Below are 20,942 nucleotides of genomic sequence, written 5' to 3'. Positions count from 1 at the left end.
ATGTTTCCGAGAGCTCGGCTTGTGTGGTGATGCACTGCAGGTCACGTGTTCAAGGGCGGAAACCAGTAGCCAGACATCCTGATGTGCAATAACACGTACAGAGCTTTTTCCACCCTTAAATATGACTCAGTCCATTCTTTAAAAGTAACAAGGTTACACAATTAGCCTGGCACCATTAATATTCCACACCCAATTAAAGATGTTTGTTTGAGGATGAAAAGGGTTATGTCCAATGAGAAAGGGGATTTTTTTTCTCTTTTTCTTAGATGCTATTTGTAACTGGATGTTGTAAGGCAAAAGTCAATGACAGATCAGAGCCCATTCATCCGCTCATTCCAGGCAAGCGGTGACATCGCATTCTTAACAAAGGGTCACGTAGAGGTCCTCTCATTGAATCTTGCTTCATCACTCCTTGAATTGAGGCTTGGGGGGCTTGGACAAGTGGCGAGATGAGGGCAAAGAGGGCTTAAGGAGTCGTGCATACCAATCGTGGGTCCTCCAAAGAAAACAATGTTCGCTAGTTCAATGGTGAAACACAACTAATACTTATACATATGGAGGTGTGTCTGCTCAAATTTCTACCCTTTAATGGGGTACTGGGCTGTTCCAGCCAGTATGTTCAGCTTGCTCCTTTGTCAAGCCAGCAATGCCTGGCAAATGTTTTACTTAGTTTAAGGGTTAAGTAGTATGTTGGTTTGATTATAATATACGGTGATGCCTTGCCACCCCACGACCCAATGGTATTTGTTACAGTCAAACACTGTATGGTCCTTCACGTTGTCCTGGGATGACTGCAGTTGGATGCGCAGCAACCGCATTATCTTCTTCCGCATTATCCCGCTCATAGGTGTCTTTTCATGTGCAAGGCAAGGTGGTCTGACCTGGAGAAAGACCTGCAATGATTACAGCTTGCATTAGAATCTTGGATTGTGGGGATGAGAATGCATTTTGCTGTGTGCACCACCATAACTACAACCTTAATGTGTGAATAACAGATACAAATTGGTGAACAAAATATATTTCCATTGTAATAAAGGTAAGCACATTCAGTGCTGTTAAACGAAGCTGTAACTATATTTGTATAATATAATCACTATACTGCAGTCTTTTTTGGAAAGACTGGTTCCCATGAAGTGAAAAATGGATCTCACCTTCTCACGCATCAAATTAGAGCATATATATACACACAGAATATTGATAATACTGGTTGCTAACATTCATGATCCATATTTTATTACAATACTTACCCAGAAAAGCACCACCGAGACTGAAAATTACATGCATGGTTCAAAATGAAAACTCTTACAGACACCACCATGCTGCCCTGCAAATAAGTCATTCAGAGTTTTACGATCTCTACGTGATCCATAAACTCAAAGTTGCTGTGTAATAGGAATGTGGCACTATACTCGTTTTAATCAGCAGAGCTCTGGCCTGTGCTTTCATAGATACCATTTAAAAAGTAACTTTGTTTATATAAAATGTTTCCTAAATGCTGGACAAATTTCTTTATTTCCTGGGAAGACTGTTAGAATGTTCACAGACTTTGACCTTCAATAATGTACAACATAAATGTCATGAATGTGGCAAACTTTCATTAAAAATTATATCTAAGCTTATTTACATCCCATTTGCATTATTTAATTGCATCTCGTCTGAAATAGAATTCACGTTATGCACAATTGAAGGTCAGAAGCTGTATTCCTGCATAATCATCTATTTTAATGCAAAATGCAGCCAATATGTTGTTTTCTTTTGTTAACCTTATCCTTATCGGCAGTGAGTGTGGTGCCAACCACAGAAACATGTCTGCAGGCCTCACTGGGCTTATCGGGCACTACATTTATGAAATACAGGGAAAAGGTTAGCGTCGGATTCCTGGAGAGAACATTATGCATGTAGTGCATATTAAATGATAGATAGAGCAATGCAGAAAGCTTTCATTCATTGATAGTACCAACAGAATGTAGTTTGGTCGAGGTGCCCTTTGTATTAATATTAAAGCCTCCCTGCTCTATCGAGCGCTGGGCAGCACTCATCCACCATCAGTGGCCCTGTGCGAGCGGTGGAAAGTACCACACATTACATCTCATGAATTAAGTGGAAGCCATTTTTAGGCACGAGTGGGATGATGATGATATAAGTTGACCCCCAACCTTACAACTGTCTGTTTGCGAGCCAAGCAGTCTAAACAAAGCACTTCCTGGCCAGATGCTGCTCTGAAAGTCTCTCATGTGAAAGGGGTACATTGCATTTTTATGAATTCCCGTTTCCGCGGGTGCACTGGCGACCTGGTATACACCACGTTGAGCCTTGACCACCATGTGAATTCAAAACCATTCACGTTCCCAATGGAACCGTCACATTCTTACATGTGTATAATGTCAAAGTTGCAGAGTTGGCGACTTGACAATGTCATTCACAAAGAATAAAGGTACATGTTTACATGCATGTAGCGATCAATACATGTGCACTTGCCTGTCACAGTGTGCGCACTTGAAAGGCTTTGCTCCTGTATGCTTGCGGTAGTGTCGTGTGAGCTCGTCACTCCGCGCAAAGCGCCACTCGCACCCTTCCCAAGAGCACTTGTACGGCTTCTCTCCTGCTGTCACAAATGCCGTCCGACGAGACGTGGAGAAGAGGCAACGGCAAATAGTGCGGTCAGTTCAAGTGGCCATGGTGATCAACGCATAACCCAGTCCACACAGTGATTATTATCGAGTTGCGTGCTCATCTATTGTTGAGGAACAGCAGTTCAATGAAGGAGTATTTTGTTTAAACCAGTTGCTGGAGATTACTATGATATCAACTGCAGTTTTATACTTATCAGAAGGTGTACGGTGGTGAAGCACATATAAACTGATGCTCAGAAAGTGGGGTTGATGTATCATACATGTTTCATTGCGTTTTGAAACTCCAAACTTGATAATCTGCGAGGTGGCCAACAGATGGCAGCGCAGGAAGTTCATTTCTGATTGGTTTGTGCAGTTTGTGGTCATCATCCACCTTGTAAGAGTGCTTTTTTCTGGGTAATACAATTTCCTCTGAAATTTAATAATGATAAAAAAAACTTTTTTTTAAAGGAATGAATAGCCCACACATCGAAATGCAAGGCCATCACCTGGTAGTGTTAGAACTCAATGAGGCTTTCCTGGATATACAAAATGTCTTATTATTACACATAACGGCCACCATTAACGATGGTCCCCGCATTACAATCGGTTAAGAGTCACTGGCTCAAACGGGGTACACTTTGCATGAGATTGGCTCTGTGTGGCTCTGTTCATATTGCTACTTGTGGATCAGGTTTAACATTTAGAAACATTAAATGAAACACATATTTTACAGAGTGCTATTGTAAAGTTATTGGGGTGAGTGCTAAACGATGAAACAATACGGAACAACCGATCCCCTTATGGCGCTGATAACTGTTAATACTGCAATGGCGTAAATTGTAACATAAATTATGAGATCACTGTTACTCCATAGTGCGAGTTTGGCCAACTACACCCATGATAATGGCCGTGACAGCCAGCACAAAATATATTTTCACTCCTGGTCGACAAGAGGTAATTTATTCCAATGGAACTCTGTTACATTCATCATGCAACATAGATGCAATCATACATCCCCATCATCCATCATTTATAAGTAGTGATTTTTTTTCTCCCTCCTCCTTGTACAGTCTACATGCTATTGATTCCATTATGAGTAAAATTTCCAACCGCGTGTATGCATTCACCGCTGTTGAGTGCACCAGCTTGCATTACAGACTTACGATTACGCCCACTAATCCAGTGCTCGATCATTTTGTAAATAACGCTATCCATGTTTCCAATGCAGGGGACCTCAAAGGGGGGGGGGGTCTGTGGACCTTCAGGGGACCAAAATGCATCAATAGCGGGGTCCAAGAATGTAAAGGAAGGCTCTCATTACATGCACACACCAACGCAATCAACACATATCCAGCTGCAACCTGTTGATGTTTTTTTTTGTTACTTCTGCCTCATTGGGCTGCAAAATTTACTAATATAGCACTAGTTGTAACGGGTATTGATGCCAAAAGTAAAGTCACATGTTTATTGACTCAAACATGTAATTGAGCAGTACTCATCTTTATTGGTGGTCTCCAGGCTAGTGGTGGAAATTCCACATTCTAATGGTGGGGCCCTGTCTATCCACGTGAATACCACTCTTGGCTTCCTACAAAGTAGTACTGATTTTCTGGGCCCCTGAAAGGATGATAGACGTATTTGTCCGGGATTTCAAATAGTGACCCTTCCAACTGAGTGCCAAATGCTGTGCCAAAAGCCCCTATTGGTCAGAGTGCACAACCAATGCTAAGAATTCTTCAAATGACTCATTTTGCTAAAACTTAATTCACTATGTAGAAGGGAAAAACAATCAACACAACACGATTTTATTGACAGATCTAGAAGCTGTTCATAAAGTATCCATGAGTGATTTAATAAATACGCTTATAAGAGTGCTGTGCTCACACTGATCTGTACACTGCACACCTTTCATCTTCTTGGTTCTTTCGGTAAAGTCACGTAGAAGGGACGTAATAAAATAATAAAAATAAAACATAATAAAACAATTCTCACGATATTATGTTTTATTTGTATTATTTTATTACTTCCCTTCTACGTGACTTTACCGAAAGAACCAAGAAGATGAATCCCTGCAGTCACGAAAGCTTTAAATCGAAAAATGCACACCTTTCTTTTAATGTCGTTTTAAATCACTATTTTACACGATGGCTAAAGTGCAAATACAGATGCAGGCACTAAGGAGTTCAACCCAGTTCATAATACCACCATGCCTGCAGTGGATGGAAAGTGGATTAGCTTGGACAATGCAAGAAAAAATTATACTTTCTGTCATTGTGCAACTTATCCCTTTAAGAACTGATTGGCTGTAAGGCGTCAGAGCAAAACGGTTTCCCTGCCAAAATGAGCACTGGAGCAGTGCTTTTCTATATTTGTGACCCTGAGCTAGTGGTGCAAATTCTACTTTCCCAAGCCAGTCTCTAGGATGAAAACTGCTGAGGTCCTACAAAATGTTACTCATTTTTGTCAATCCCAGAAGAATGATGGGCTGAGTCGATCCATGATGAGAATTTCAACTTTCCAATTGTGAGCTGAATGCTGTAATCACAGCACACCTGCCTGGATTATCATTCCTCATGTGTAGAAAAAATACCTATACAAATAACTCAGAGGTCTTAGGCACTAAAAGGTCATTATGAATCCATGCAAGGCTCCCAGATTAAATTACACCGTTACTGACTGCACTGCACAATGAGAAGAAATTGAATAGCGAATGACATAAAACCATCCAGTGTACTTTATAAAGATTGACCTATCGTGTTAGAAAAGCATAGTATGATTCATTCTTAAAGCCAAAATGATGTAAGTGACATTGCTTTGGTCAAAGAAAAGCTTGCCTCTGCAAAACACAAATAGTAAATAATGAAACAAAGATGCATGTGATATAAGGTAGGTGTCAAATGTGTGTCAAGTAGCTCCACCATGACTGTAAAAAACAAAGAAGAAGGTGGTAGAGTAGAATAAAAATGATTGGCATCGCAGTGTTTCAATTCACAAATGAATTATATTTTTATTTATCACTCTGTTGAGTGGTTGCGCCTCAAGTGGTTGCAGGAATAATGTGAATCTTACGTATATACAAATTGAAAACACTGACTCTTACACTATGCGATGCAGGTTTATCGAGCTTAAGAATCTATATGAATTTATAAATTAATGTATTGTTCCGCCCCTAGTGGTTGCAAAATGATAATGAGCACTCCTGAGTCTATATTGAAATGTGCGTTTCAACCAACATTGACTAAACTAGGTTCTTAATCAAGAGTAATGGCTTCAACCTGGTCACCAATGACTGCAAAAACCCAACATATTCAACTTCTGTGAATTAGAGATTTTGGTTTTCAGGGTTACATACAGATGCATACATTTGTGGGACACAAAAGCCAAGTTAAAATGATTATACTATAGCTTTGTGTCGTTCCCTGACACAACGTTCAAGTAGCAGCACAATCAGAAACCGATGTTGGATAAACCAAAATATTAATTGTAGAAAAGGAAATTGCAATGCACCAGACAGATAAACTGAATACAATGATTTGAGTACAGATGGTGTGTCAGGTGATCGTGCAGTGTGCAACATCCACTCACTCACCTGTGTGTGTGCGCTGGTGGGCCTTCAGGTGGGAGCTTTTGGTGTAAACTTTCCGACAGCCACTGAAGGGACAGTGGTGAATCCTCTTCTTTCCATCGGGCGAGCCTTCCGGGTCCACTAATTTGCCAGTCACAGTCATCGCTTTTACCTGCAACTTATCTGTGTGGCTGTCGTGCAGTGAGATGTGCAGCTGAGACTGCTGCTGCTGCTGAAGGTGGAGGTGGAGCTGGAGGTGTTGCTGATGGTGGAGGGCAGCCGTCTCAGCCAAGTCAATCTCGGCACATGCCTCTGCCCGTTCGTCTAGTCCAAGGTTGAGTTCGGGCAGGTCCGAGTGCTCGGGCGACGATGGCGGCGTGAGGCTTCCACTCGCCTCGCTCAGCCGCTCCTCAGCACCAGGTGACGGCACCGAGTCCCAGGATCCGCTGCTTCCCGCGGGGCTTGCACTGCCATGCGCCGTGAGACACGGGTCTCTGCCGTCCGTGAACGATGACGCCGCGGCTGTAGCTGGAATGGTGACGGGAGAGGCAATGGTGGTGGCGGCCGCACCGCTGAGGTCCTGCTGCAGTGGAGCTGTGATGGGTGTCGCTGTGACGAGAGCAGACTCGCTCTGCTCGGAGCAGGCGGCGATAAATCTCTGCCAGGGACTCTTCTCGGCATCACTGCCGCTCGCCGGGCACCGGCCTCCCATGCAGGGCTCCGTCTGCAGGTACCGCTCCATTTCCAGGCAGATCTGGGGCCATTAAAAACAAGGTAAGGGGAGTTTGATGATTAAGACGAGGGGATATATAATGTTTGGACAACTGAACATGCCACTTTCAATCAGATTCCCAGAGGTGTTTGTTTAAACATTACAAACCTCTGTTTTGTGTGCCACACAGTTCTGATCTGGCTGGGTGGAGCTATGGCAGATGTTTATGAAAGTAAAAGTATCTGAGGCATCAATAGGACGAATATGACTGCATTGGTGTTGTAGCCCAAATATGAATATAGGCTAACGCTAGTTATAACATTCGACTGACATTAAAAAAAACGTGAAAATCCCACCACTGTCTTTAGGGCCACTGGTGAATATTGGGCACAGCTTATCTTTAGCATAGAGACATGTGACTCTTTTTTATCCCTGTTGAATGAATTGAAAACAGTCTCGGTTTGCGTTTAAAAAAACGCGACTGAAAAACACTTGTCAATGGAATCAATGTTATTTAATTTCAGCAGCTGTTTGTTTATTATGACCCAATATCCAGTGACAGCAAATAATTATATAATAGTTAAAGGTGTTAGGGCCCAAAGGATCACACAGGAATGAAGGCTCGAGCAGACACGATAGATGGTGATAATTGAAAAGGGGCTAATCTTTGTCCGAAACACTTACATTTGAAAAACACCACGCTAAAATGAAAGGATACGTTTTGTTAATTCATGGTCGTGCAGTACAGTATTGGCACTCATGTGTTACATGCAGTAGGTTACTGAAATCAGATTACTAGAGACATGTACTCTTAAAGCGTTACTATCACCATGTTTTTTATGTCGTCAAATTACAGGCAGCCTGTTCTTATGAATTCCATTTACAAATTGTAGAATGACTTTTAAAAAATACATTAAAATAATCATGTAAGCAGCTTGAGTTAATATAAGCCAAGCAATGGGCAATGTATTCTAGAGCAAGCTATGAAGCCGACAACGTAGAACACCGTTCTGTGTTGTTATTTCCAAGGATAATGTGAATAATTTAATCTTAAATATATGAACCTATTTTGCTTTAAAAATACTAAACATGGGATTACACTGTGTAACAAAAAATATATGTTTTTTGTTCCTGGGTAGTAAGTGTTATTTCCTAATTGTTTATTCCTCAAAAGTACAGAAAATGGCTATTATTCCCCACAAACTTTGCTTTTGTGACCAGGACAGTGATATTTAGAAATTGACCTATTTTCAATGAGAAAACGTGTGCATTTGTGTCTTTCCTTCGCATAAAGTCCTGGTCACAAAAGCAAAGTTTGTGGGGAATAATAGACATTTTCTGTACTTTTGAGGTGTAAGTAATTAGAAAATAACACGTAGTACCCAGGAACAAAAATAGTGTTACAAATTGTTATCAGGCACGTGATGAGTCACCTCATCCCCCATGGTTTAATATTCACAATTGTGATAGTTCAATCTAATAATTATTTTGTTTCATTCATCTGTCTCATTGTGTATAATCCCTTTCATCAGCCTAAAAGCAACAATTATTGTAAGTTGCATAAATTGTTTAGACTTAATTAAGTGCACAATACGTCAGTTTAAGAATCTCTGTGAGTCAGTGAATAATTATATTCCTTCTGTTATTTCTAAATCCTCAAATAATCAGTAAACCAACAATGATTATATTTTAAACTTAACCCATCCAACACTGTACAATGAGCATAGCAGATGCATCTAAGATAGCTGACCAAGAAACCTATTAGTATTTGTCAAAAATCCCAAATAACTTTTGTTTTTAAGTCCATTGTGTTTTGGAAAATAAAGCCAGATGTTTTGCGTACTCGTGTGGACTTTTATCATTAATGACACAGCTTTCCAAATAATAATTAATTAACTACCTGGTTTAACATTTCCGCTGAGCTGTGCGTGATTGTGGCATCTTAAATTAGCTTAATTTCGCACCGGTTGTTTAAAGAGAGCTCCGAGGTTAGAGCAGAGGAAAGCGGGCTGCAGTACAGGACTTGAAGTGATTTTCTTTGTAAACTAAGTGGGCTGATGTCTTCCCTCATACTTCCTCTCGGTGGGACTTCTCGGATGCTGGGTTTTATATAAACATTCTAAAATTGCATCGCTCTTGAAATGCCATTCCTCCTCATGGCCAAGATCCAATTATGAAGAGCCAGGGAGAATGGGAAAAGAACATAAGGAATTTTAGCAGCGTGGATAATATTCTGCATTAACAAGTTTGATGCTGGATTTTTTTTTATTAGATATTTTTTGTGTTCTTTACATGCCATTTCGGCTTAATTTGTAGTAACGTGATATACTGTTGTTGTTGGGTTGTTATATTGTTTAAGTCTGTGTCTCGGTGCTCAAACAAGCATGGGGGCAGTGCTCATCTCTGTTGCTGGTCCTGAGGTAGAGATGAAACTTTTAAATTCATATGGTGGGGGAAGAGTCTCTTCAAAGAATAATTACTTTCATCAGGGATCTATGGAGATATTGGTCCTGGTTTTAAATCATGGGTTAACCCAGCTCATCATTCCCTTAGAGGTTAATAAATAAACCACTAATTTTACTTTGTAAGTCAGCAGGAGTTGCTCTCTGGACAGAATGGCACTTGCTATTTGGATGCAGAATTAAGCAATGTCCCAATGCGATCATTAAACCTAAGCACTGCTCCAAAGCTCGTTTGACATGACAGACACCTTTAGTTTTTTTTATTCATAAAAGTATTGTTTAAAAAAGATGCACAATTCAGTTCACGTCATATAAACTGTTGAAAATCAATTAAATCAGCACACGTGTTGCAATGAAAATCAGTGCAAAGACACTGCAAGGATACACGTTGATGTAAAAACAAATAACACGCACATAAAAAAAAACCGCAGGACTGGAATGTATCCCAGAAGTGAATCAGTTGGGACATGTTATTCCACAACTTTGTGAAAATTCGCATTCAACTGTGATGATAATGGAAGTGGTGGGAGGCGTCAATGTTGTTAAACACACACGCGCGCACGCACCCACACACGAACACCGACACCCACGCATGCTCCCCCCGTCCCCTCCCCTAAACGAAACCTCATTGGCGCATACGCGCGGATTACCATATAAGGCAAAGCGCGTGAATTTCGCTTTGACCCCACCCACTTTTCAATCACGCACACCCCCGCACAGAACGGACCAATGGGGGCAAAGGAACGATGCCCCCCCCCTTACCCACCACCATCTCTTAGCTGCATCCAATCAGGTGGTGACAAAGCACACATTCAAGCAAGACGGAAAAGCACACGCATTGATCAGAGAGAAATAACAAGGGATAGTGGTCCCAATTGTATGGCCGTTGTGTAACACCTCACACTCACACCTCCCCCTCCCAGGCTCTCACCTGGTTAAGTAATTCATAAATTATTTATTCTATTTACACTATATAACAATGTGGATGTTTTATTACTGTTGCTGTTGTATGATTTGCATTTGGAGATATATCCACTGCTAGATAATAGCACATCCGATTAGCTACGCACAGTGAAAAATAAGTTCAACATTCATATATAGACTATATTACGATACTTCACTATATTTAGATTAACCTATTTATGGAGCAATTTTCGTACCTGTTTCCATTTATTAATTTGCACATTGGTATCCCACATGGCTTGCATTTGGTATCCCTTACAAGTGACAGTCTCAACAGGCTCTCACCTGTTTTAAATAAAGGAACCAAACTGAACACTCATGTGTGGTGTCGATCCACTATTATGGATGTTATATGTATATCATAAGCTATATCAGTAAGTATTAATGTGAAGCAAAAAATATAGCAGACCATTTTCTCCGAGCGCAATGACAGCATTATAACAATGTATCCGTTTTATGAGACAAGGGCAAGGCTGCAGGAAACAACTTAAAAGAAAATTCCCTTAAGTTTCTTATCTAAATTAATGAAAATTAAGGGCATTTTTAGGTTGCTTAACTTGTTTTATGCAACCCAGCACAGAGTGGTACTCATAACTACGTGATATAAATCAGCAGAGAAAACTGAACCCGTGTGTGGGTCACGATTAAGTGCAAGTACGTAAGCCACTGCACCACCAAACACACACGTAAGTGCCCCTACATGATGCTAATGTATTATACTGTGCAACCATTATAAAAGTTGATGAGGCTTGTATGGAAGATATGGGGGAGGGGTGGTCAGTGAGCAATCCTCCCTTCACTCATATTTGTATCTTCCCATGCCCTGAGCGGGAAGCCTCGGGACATCCCGGCGCAGATGCATAGTTGGCATTCCTGAGTGAGCAGAGGGTCACTGGAGGCGTGCGTGGGCTCTTCTGTCTGCACCGCTTGCTGGGAGCAGCACAAGTGCAGGGACCGCTGGGGCAACGCCAGCTGAGCTGGCCCCACCAGCTGACGAGTCTTTATTTTAAATCTCAGCTGTGTAAGATCCTTTAGCAACTTGAAATCGTGGAAGAGCTTTTGAGAATGTAGGGCATGTGTTTTATTCGTTATTAGTACAGAATTTAAACAATGTGTCTCCCTACTCAGATGGCAATGGGGTGGCGCTCAACCCTGAGCTAGAAGTGGAAATTCCACATTCCAATGACGGGGCTCAGCATGTCACAATGGGTCTCATTTTACTAACTTTGAAGGAATGGTGGCTTGTGTTGAATAAGAACAGGAACGTAAACATATGTATTGCACATTTCCATGTAGAGATAATGCAGAACAATTCAGTATATGTGTTGTGTTCTTTGTGACAAGAAGTTATGCATTGAGCAATGTGCAAATGTGTTTTAAAGGAGCCTTGCACATATCCGCTGATGTCCAGGAAGCACACCTCATCCAAGAAGGAACTAAAAACGTACTATTATGCAGCAATCAGTTTGACATGCAGCAACCAAGAGAATAAGGAAGAGCTCGGATAACCAGACTAACGCAGGCATGCTGGTCCTAACACAAGTCGCATAATTGATGGTAACTTGCACGAGGATGAAATGTTGAACCATTATGGGATTTTAACTCCAACTATAAAGGGACTATGATGTTACTCAGACAAGTGCAACAGCCAGTCTCAGAACATGGGATGCTAAGTTTCAACTTGGAATACTGTAGTAATTTATATACAAAAAAATAGGCCAGTACAACATTTTTACTTGAAATAGCAAGCGATTGGAAGTGAAGACCAGTGTGGGATTTTAACTCAAGCCATTTCTGAGATTCGGATTTAAGAGTATGTTTAATGTCAAACCTATATTTTGAGTCCAACTTAAAAATGATGAGCATATAAAAGTCTAACCAAGTCTATTGCTTACTTTCTTGGTTTGTGAGGTTTTTGTTTTTACATTGCTATGGGATCCAATTTCATTCACTGTGTCTCTATCCCTCCGAGTGGTAATGTGGCTGTAGTGCTCAACTCACAATCGTAGGTTTGCAAGTTAAAATCCTAGTCATTGATTGGCCGAGCCTGTCGTTCCTCTGAAATAATTGCCCTATGGAGAGACTGGCTACTGCCATGGGAATGTAGAATTTACACAACTAGCTAAGGAGGACCAACAGACATGAGCACCACCCAACACTTATTTGAGGAAAACAGATCCTTTCACTCGTTCAGCACATCAGCCGCCTCATCGCACGCTTCGGTGTTAAACACCACTCATATGCGGACGACACTATTCTGTTCACCGCCATCAATTCTACCAATGCGTCTGGATTAGAATGGTTCTAGGAATGCGCCACTGCCTTGCAACAGTGGTTCTCTGCACACAACCTTGCCCTTAATCCGTCAAAGTCAGTGGCCATCATGTTAGGTACCAGGCAACGTCTCAACTCATCAGTGCTCCCAACACACATACACATCTTCGGTCCCAGCATCAGGTTCACCGATCACTTGAGCTACCTCGGTGTCATCCTAGATTCAACTTTATCCTTCGACCATCAAACCAATCATATCATCAGTTCATGTAACTTTCACCTGAAGGCTCTCAGACACCTACATCCTCTCATCTCCACTGAAACTTCCAACAGATTGACATGTTGCATAGTTGGGTATCCGTCCTAGTCCGGTCCTCCTCTGGCAACCTAAAAAACTTCAAAGACTACAAAGCAACCTGGCACGCGTCGTCATTGGCCGCACTCATCCCCGTCTCGACTAACTTGCCTCTCTCCATGCCCTCCACTGGCTACCCATTGCCAGCAGGGTCACATACAAGATCGCCTGCCTCTGCCCCCATGCCTTCACATCTGCCTGCCCCTCGTACCTCTCTTCATTATTGACGACTTGCAGCACAGCACCCGGCAGATGCCTTCACAGTGTGACTCACGACCTCATCTTAATACCAAGATCCAGGATGGTCACGTCTATGCGCTGCTTCTCGGTGGCTGCCCCTACAGTCTGGAACGCAATCCCTCTGCACATTCGCAGCATCGCCTCAATCGTCTCCTTCAAGAGCCACTTAAAAACTCACCTCTACAACCACGCTTTCGAGTGACTCTGAGCTTGGCTCCGCGCCTCTGAGTTGCGGCCATTACGTCCGCAAATTTGCGGGGCATTATAAATTGCATTATGATTATAGCGCTTCATCGTGCCTACGCACTATTGAATACGTTAATGTTTGAATAAACGGTAAATGAATGAAGTAAGCCTTTTTCCAAGAGCATAACGAAGCCAAGAGGCTGTTGTTTTTTGCAGAAAGCGGAAGGTGTGCACAAGCCACTGTTTCTGTGCCCCACAATATTAAGGAGAGCACACACAGGCACACACATACGCACGACCTTCCCTTTCCTGTCTTTCTTATATTAGGTTGTCCAAACTACACTTCCACAGTAATAACAGCAGGAGTGCTTGCAACGTGATGTGACGTGTGTGTGCCTACTGAAATCCCAGGTCACACTCTTATTGTGAGATTAACTTCTAAAAAACACTATGTGGCAATGTCCACTGCTGCTGTTGCTGCACACAATACTGTATATAGTCTCCTTCCTCAAAGAGTCATATGGAGCAGTGCTCACCCTAATTGGTAGCTCAGGGCTACATATTTGGATGAGAAACCAGTCACATTTACATGTTGTAGATGAGACACAACTGATATACCGATGAACATATATATTGGGGACATACATCCTCTTCCATTTCATGATATATCTAGTAAAACACATGCTATTGTTTTTACTTATATGATCAGGAGGTGCCCACTGATTGTCCTATCTCTCTTCCAAGTCTTGTCATGATTGTAAAATACACTATGAACCATCAATATCCTTTATTATGCCAGATGAAAGCCGAGTGATGTTCACTATCCATTTAGACTTATGTCGTTTGTAAAAAAATATCTGATCCAAGGCCGTAGCCATGGAGTCAACATTGGGGGGGACCAAATCTTCCAGGGGGTCTGGGGGTCCCCCCCTCCAGAAAAAAAATATCTAAATTTGAAAACTAGTTTCCTGCCATTTCCTGCCTAAAATATAAAACAAAATCACTAACACATAGGATGGGCTTTATATTTATTTTTTACAATAATGTCTAATAGTGTATTGTATTACATTGCTGTTTTTTTCTTTTTTACCTTTTCTTGTTTCATTGTATGTAATGGCCGAGATTAGGGATTCATAAAGTACAACCATAACCACAATCATATAAACAGAAATCTATTTTATAACAATATATTGGGGGGGACATTTTGAGAATATTTGAATATTGTGTCCCCCCCAATATATATTATAATTACGGCCTTGATCTGATCAACCTATTTTTAAGCAGGGGAGAGCCCACTAGTGTTCACTGTATCTTTTGTAAGGGATGACTACCATTGACTAAAATCATTTTTTGGTACTGGTATTCAAAATTGCAAAACTTGCATGTAATAAATCAACAGGACTTATTTTTGTCAATTGACAGCACCATACCATTTATTAAACCAAACGTGTTGCCAATTGATACAAAGTTTGCAAAGGGGTATCTATGTACCTGTTGCATTTGCAATATTATAAGGTGTGCATTTTTAAAAAAATGTACGGATTGCCATATTATACCATACTGTATTTCACCAAGTGAAACCCCAATGATACAGTAAAACTAAAGCATCTGGAATATTGTACTGGTGATTGTAACCGCTTTTAAACATTTGTGCAAAACAAGACTTCTGTATAATAGGCGTCAAAATAAACAGTGGCTGTTAACAAAACATGTTATTGCACACACAGACCTTTTGATGTTTGAAGTCAGCGAACGTATACACATATACACATAAATAATTTTAAACCAAACCCCCAAGTGATGTCTGGATATGAATAGGTCAAACTGGAAATTTCGTTCTCATTGAAATACATATATTATATTTCTACGTGAACATTAGCCACGATAGTTGTGGAAAACGGCTGGAAATACTCGTGTCCGTACTGTCGTGTAGACTGTATACAATAAGACAATACAATAAATAGTATAACCACCTGTTGTATTTGCATACACCGACCCATACTGTAATGCTGTATTGTATTTAAAAATAATTGCAATGTCCCTGTACAGCACACAGCACAACATTCTAGATATTGAGGACCCTTTCCATACCTCTTCAATTAGTTGATTTAAATCCCAATACCGGTTGCACAATAAAGAGTTCAGTCTGTATGGGATATAGTATTTCCCCCTCGCACGCATTGATTTTCCCCGGGTCCTCTGGCTTCCTCCCACATGTATAACCACTCATTAATTGGCTGAAAATTCCTTAATATATAGAGGACTCCAGAACTTCGGCAATTGGCTGTGGTTCCTCGTCCCGTCTCTGAGTGCGTGAATCATGTGCGGCTGAGGCGCGTTGCAAGTAAAAACTATTATTGTTACAAGTACAATCATTATTATTGTTGTAAGTAGTTACGGATCACTTTCGCTTAATTTCCAAAGCAACCATTATTATTTCGTATTGGGTGTATTGCAACAATTCAAGGTGTCCACATTCCACAATGTATACAATTTGAAGCGTCCAAATTAATTGCAATGACATTACAGTTGTGTTTGTATAAAATGCAGCATTTTATATGCACAGACATAACACGACCTTGCAGACGCAGAAATACGGCCAAATTATAAATTGCATAAACACGTTAATTCACGATTCTTAAAATGTATATTCAGCACAACACATAAGCACATTGAAATTAACAGTCTAGATACGTGACATTGTAAATGGTATACTTAACTGTCCAGTGTATTGTATTGTTTGCAATGAAATTGTATTAAGACTACACAGTATAATGAAATGTAAACTGAAAATTGGACATCCACAGTACCCTGCTGATTGAATAGATGGTGCAATGTCACATGGAATACAGCAGTTTGAAATATTCAAAAACGTGAAGAAATTGAATATTGCTCATGGTATGGTGTTGTGATATCGTGCAATGCTAGTAATAATTGTACCAACTTTAGTTTGCACTTCTCATTTTCATCCCGTGCAAAAACACGCATGAGCACATCGTACATACCATACATTATACATAGACAAATAGTAACATATGTGTAGTCTACACACAGTCATATAGATTGTACAGTACTTACACATGAAAACAATTCAGATCCCCAATTTAGTCTGATGTTAGCACCCACTAATGCACACGCCCATTCTTTAATGCACCTTTTAATACACGCATGCACAAATCGGACACGTGTATACACTCACACACAGGTGAGCTATCCTCCTCACCTGTTGCCAGGTCTCCTCCAGGGATGGCATTGCAGAGAAGTAGCCCGTGTCGTGCACTATCTGCAGCTCCTGGAAGATGCTGTAGCTGGGCAGCACGTCCATGGCTCTCCTTCCTTCTTCTCTGGCTCTACAGGTACACGTATATCCAGGCCCTTCGCAGGTGTGGCGGTGTCACTTCTCAGTAGGAATGCTCCTACGTCCACACCTGTCTACTGCAGCAGTACAAGCCCAGGGGAGGGGGGCTACGACTGCAGCACCTGCGCACGCAAAACTGAACCTATTCGTACCTATTTCGCTCCTGCTAATAATGCAAATGCATTGAAGCAACACTGCAATTGAAAAAACACGCTGCTCTGCAAGGCCAACCTCGCGCATAAATCGCTGTCATGTAACAACGGTAAGGATGCTGTGTGTTGTTGTTGTTGCTTATGTTGCTCTTGCTGCTGCACGAACACCGCTGGTTATCACGCTGCAATGAGTCCACGTTCCATCTCAAACACGCGCTCGCTCCTTATATATAGGTTGGCACGCACGAGCGTCGTGACGTCATGCCGCGCGTGCTACGAGGGGGTGGGGGGTCTGATGAGGCGGGGTGGGGTTAAGTGCAATCGTACCTCGCCTCGATTAGCCAATAGGGCGACGTCGCCTATACGAATTAGACCAATCGACGCGAGGGCTTCAGTTGAGGTGCGCGCTACGATTGGTCGGCGTCGTAGTTGGGGGCGTGGCTCGTCGCACCTTGTTTGGAAGAAACGAAGGAGGGCGGGGGTTGGCAGGGGGGCGGGGCAAGGGGCGGGGCGAGGGGCGGGGGAGAGAGAGGGCGTGGGGGGGGCTCGCGGCTCGCGCTATTTCGGGCGCGCTATAAAAGACGGAGCGCGCGGCTAGCTCGCAGGCAGAGCGTTGAGTGCAAGCGAGATGATGGTAGCTGTGTCGTCTGTGTTATTATTAGTGTGATGGTTTTGCAAAAAAAAAAGCCGTATGAGCACCGCAAGCTGTTAGTGTTCCACGTTAAAGATCATACCGGTATTGTCATTTTTTTGAAGTTGCGCAAAGGTTTAAAAGTAACCGATTTACGTCGACGTCAGCTATCTCCCCCCCTTCTCTCTCCACGTCACCTCGGGTGGTCATTGCACGTGTGCTTGAGTGCACCTCGAAATACCCCATGCAGGATTGATTTATATCATTATTGTAGACGTATAGAAGTAACCAATCGTCACATTTACTATTGTGCTGCACCTCCGATTAGCGCGGTTGGCTGCGTACGGTGCGAAAGAAGTTGCAACATTGTTTTACGATTTGCAATTACCAGATAACGATTTTTCAATTTGCAGAGGTTATTTTTCATTCAGAGAAATTGGCATTGAAGACTACAATTTGACAAACCAACATATGTGTGTTCCCATTCAAAAATGCAGAGGTTTTGTCCACTATTCTAGAGAATTCTCCAGACATGCTTGCTGAGCGAGCGCGGTTTGGCTGAGAAATACGCCGAACAGTCACGTACACATAAAGGGAGATGTGACATTTTCAATGGCATGTGTCAAATTAAATGGCCTAAGTGAACGGGGGTAAACGTGAGCAAGCATTGCGTTCTTAAATCAACAAATGCGCCTTTTATAATTGCTTGCATGAGGCAAGAGTGCACAAACGACTGCGCAATGCTGTGTGGCTGCTGCTGCACTCCCAGATAGCAACAGCCTTATCTGTGAGAAGCACGTGTGTTGAGGGCCAGCTACAGCCCCTACCGACCCATTGCTTATATACATACACATGTGCATGCATAAGCAATATATGTGTAATATACACATTATTGCATTCCATCACCACTCTCTCTCACTCATACACACGTGTATATGCGTTCATATGCAAATGTAATTCTCCGAAAAATATGAACACTAACCCATATTTCTCAAGTCTCAGGGATTACTGGTGAGACTGTCATTCACAATGTTCAGTGTCTTGCGGCCATGCAATGGATGCTCACGTATTTTTTGGTTGTTTACCTAAAAATAATTAACTCGGCCCTATTTAAAGCAATGCACCGGCAGCTGCTACTGACGGTTCAGGTCTTGTGCAAGGATCAGATCCCAAAGTTTCGTCTTGCAGTCGTTCTATCTAAAAAAATACTCAGGAACCTATGGCTTCTACGCAAACTCATTTAATAATCACCCTCCACCCAGCAGTATACAGTACTGTAAATGGGTTCACCACAGTTGATCTGTATGCAGATTGCATTAGGTGAGGCAAAAGTGTCGGTGCGCCCAGCACTTCCAAAAGACGCCTGATCAGCATGGAAGAGTAGGCCAAAGACCATCTAGAGCTTCCACAAGTGGTGACCCTTCCAGCAGCAACGAGGGCAAATGTACCACGCGGTGCCATCTGTACGTTCGCATGTGCCCATCGATTACTTCCATACAAAAAAATCATTGGAAACGGTTACCAGTTCATACCTTTTGGAATCAGTAATTGATTCTAAGAACGGTTATCGGTTTGCCGATTGTTGTGTAACAACCCTAATACAAACGAACAAACAGACTATATCCTTTACATTTCGATTTAAAGCTTTCGTGACTGCAGGGATTCATCCTGTACATTTATTACCATGCCCATCATTCATACACAGTGCACCTGCATTATGAACCAAGTTTAATTTCCAGACCACAGCTAACATCAGTAATGAGTGATATCTGAACCGGTCCTGGACTCCTCCAACAACCTGCACTTACCAGCGAGGCGAATAGAATACAATTTGGGTTTATGGAGCGTCCAAATACAATGGGTCGAAAGGGAAGCGTATTTTTTATTTTATATAAATGCAATTGAAATCACTGTCTAGATTGGGGGACAGTCTTGGGGATTAAAAATGAAACCATTGAGCCTGGACTTTAACAGCGGGAGGGAAGCACGGGTGACGAGAGGGAGGGAGATTCCAGGCCTACGAGTGACCTCCCATTGAGAGAGCGTCTTAAAAATAATAATCTTAACCATATACCCATATGGAAAATGTGCTGCATTCATGTTTCAGAATATAATGGCAACGCTGCTATATTCCACAGTATGTACTGGAGCAGCTTGGCTATAAGCTGAAATTCGTAATTTGTTGACTCACTTGTTTTAGAGTGACTTTGCGGTGTGCCGCGGATTACTTCACTCTTACCCTCCCATCACCGTGGATGTTTTGGAGTTTTACCGAATACTTTGTGCTCTATACAAATTTATACGTAGAATATACACGTGGTACGTAAATGCATAGAACGAATTTGAATGCAGATACAAATACATTAATTCACTGTTTGCTGCATAGACTGTATACACTCATACACAGTAAAGTGGATGTCCACACATCTAAATCCTATCCAGCCCCATCACTTTACACCCACACACGTATCCGCTCTTTCTCTCCCCGATGCACGCATTTGGCTGAGAGCCCAAGACATTTCCTTTTGTGTTGCACTCTTGCACTAATGTTAAATTAATCATTTTAAATTACAAATTTGTGGACTGTACATTTTGCTTTGGGGTTTTATTGCGCTTGCTGTGTGCGTTTGTGAAGCTCTGCATGTTTTGACACAAATCTCTCTTGAAATTAACTTTTAGTCCCAACGAGCTGTCACCTAGTTATAATCTATGTTCAGCAGGTTGGCTCCCGTTATGGGTTATCAGGAGAAATGATCATTTCCCCTCTGCTTGTTTGTATGACCCTACACTGCTTTTAATCGGGATAACACCGGTAAAATGCTGACAAATTGCTACAAATACTAAACAGTTAGAATTCGTTCATCCTTTACCAAAACAAAGAAGTAAACTGCAGGCTTTGTCTAGCCGCAGGTTTCTGCCTGAAATCTCATCTGTGAGCAGTAGTGACGTATTGTTTCCGGCTGCTGGTCTTTATTTGCATACCTGGAACCAACCTGCGGTTTGTTCTCTATTGTCTAAACTGCCTCATATAGGGGGCATTGTGGGTGTTCATGGTGTGGAAATGTGAGTGTGATAATGTCTGCCTACATGTCTGGGTGACTTACAAATGTAAAAATTGTGTTAGAATGTGTACTGCACCTAACAATATTAAGTCACAGCGTTCCTTCTGCGCTTGGTGTTTTGTGAACTTTTGGCAGGATGTGATGTTAAAAATAATTAAAAACATTCCGCTACGCAGCTTGCAGAGGTCGTGTCAACCAGAACAGTTTAATGGCTTGTTTAAAACAAACGAGTTTGCCACTCTAGGGCAGACAGAAGAGAGCGGTGTGTGGGTGGAAGCAGAGAGCATTTGTCAATTAAACCACCGAACGGAGGAAATGTGACAATACCAGCTTTCATTGACTTCTTCAGGAACGTCACAGTTCTACA

The 20,942-nt window shown here is 41.9% G+C and overlaps 1 protein-coding gene across 2 annotated transcripts; it reads right to left on the bottom strand.

The window, feature by feature from the left end:
* Positions 1-272: 272 nt before the first annotated feature.
* Positions 273-17,084, bottom strand: LOC144720093 (Krueppel-like factor 6). Of its 2 annotated transcripts, none has more exons than XM_078596574.1 (4): positions 16,596-17,084; positions 6,205-6,934; positions 2,479-2,605; positions 273-893 (listed from the first exon to the last, which is right to left on the bottom strand). In XM_078596574.1, exons 1-4 carry the CDS (start codon positions 16,695-16,697, stop codon positions 842-844), a joined length of 1,011 nt encoding a protein of 336 aa, XP_078452700.1. In that variant the 5' UTR covers positions 16,698-17,084; the 3' UTR covers positions 273-841. The 2 variants fall into 2 exon arrangements, with proteins under 2 accessions (XP_078452700.1, XP_078452709.1); XM_078596583.1 differs by having other exon boundaries at positions 2,479-2,602.
* Between the last annotated feature and the right edge of the window lie 3,858 nt (positions 17,085-20,942).

This window comes from Lampetra planeri, chromosome 1 (assembly GCF_965212315.1).
Source record: "Lampetra planeri chromosome 1, kcLamPlan1.2.h2, whole genome shotgun sequence".
Taxonomy (NCBI): Eukaryota; Metazoa; Chordata; class Hyperoartia; order Petromyzontiformes; family Petromyzontidae; genus Lampetra; species Lampetra planeri.
This window is presented reverse-complemented; position numbering and strand designations above follow the sequence as displayed.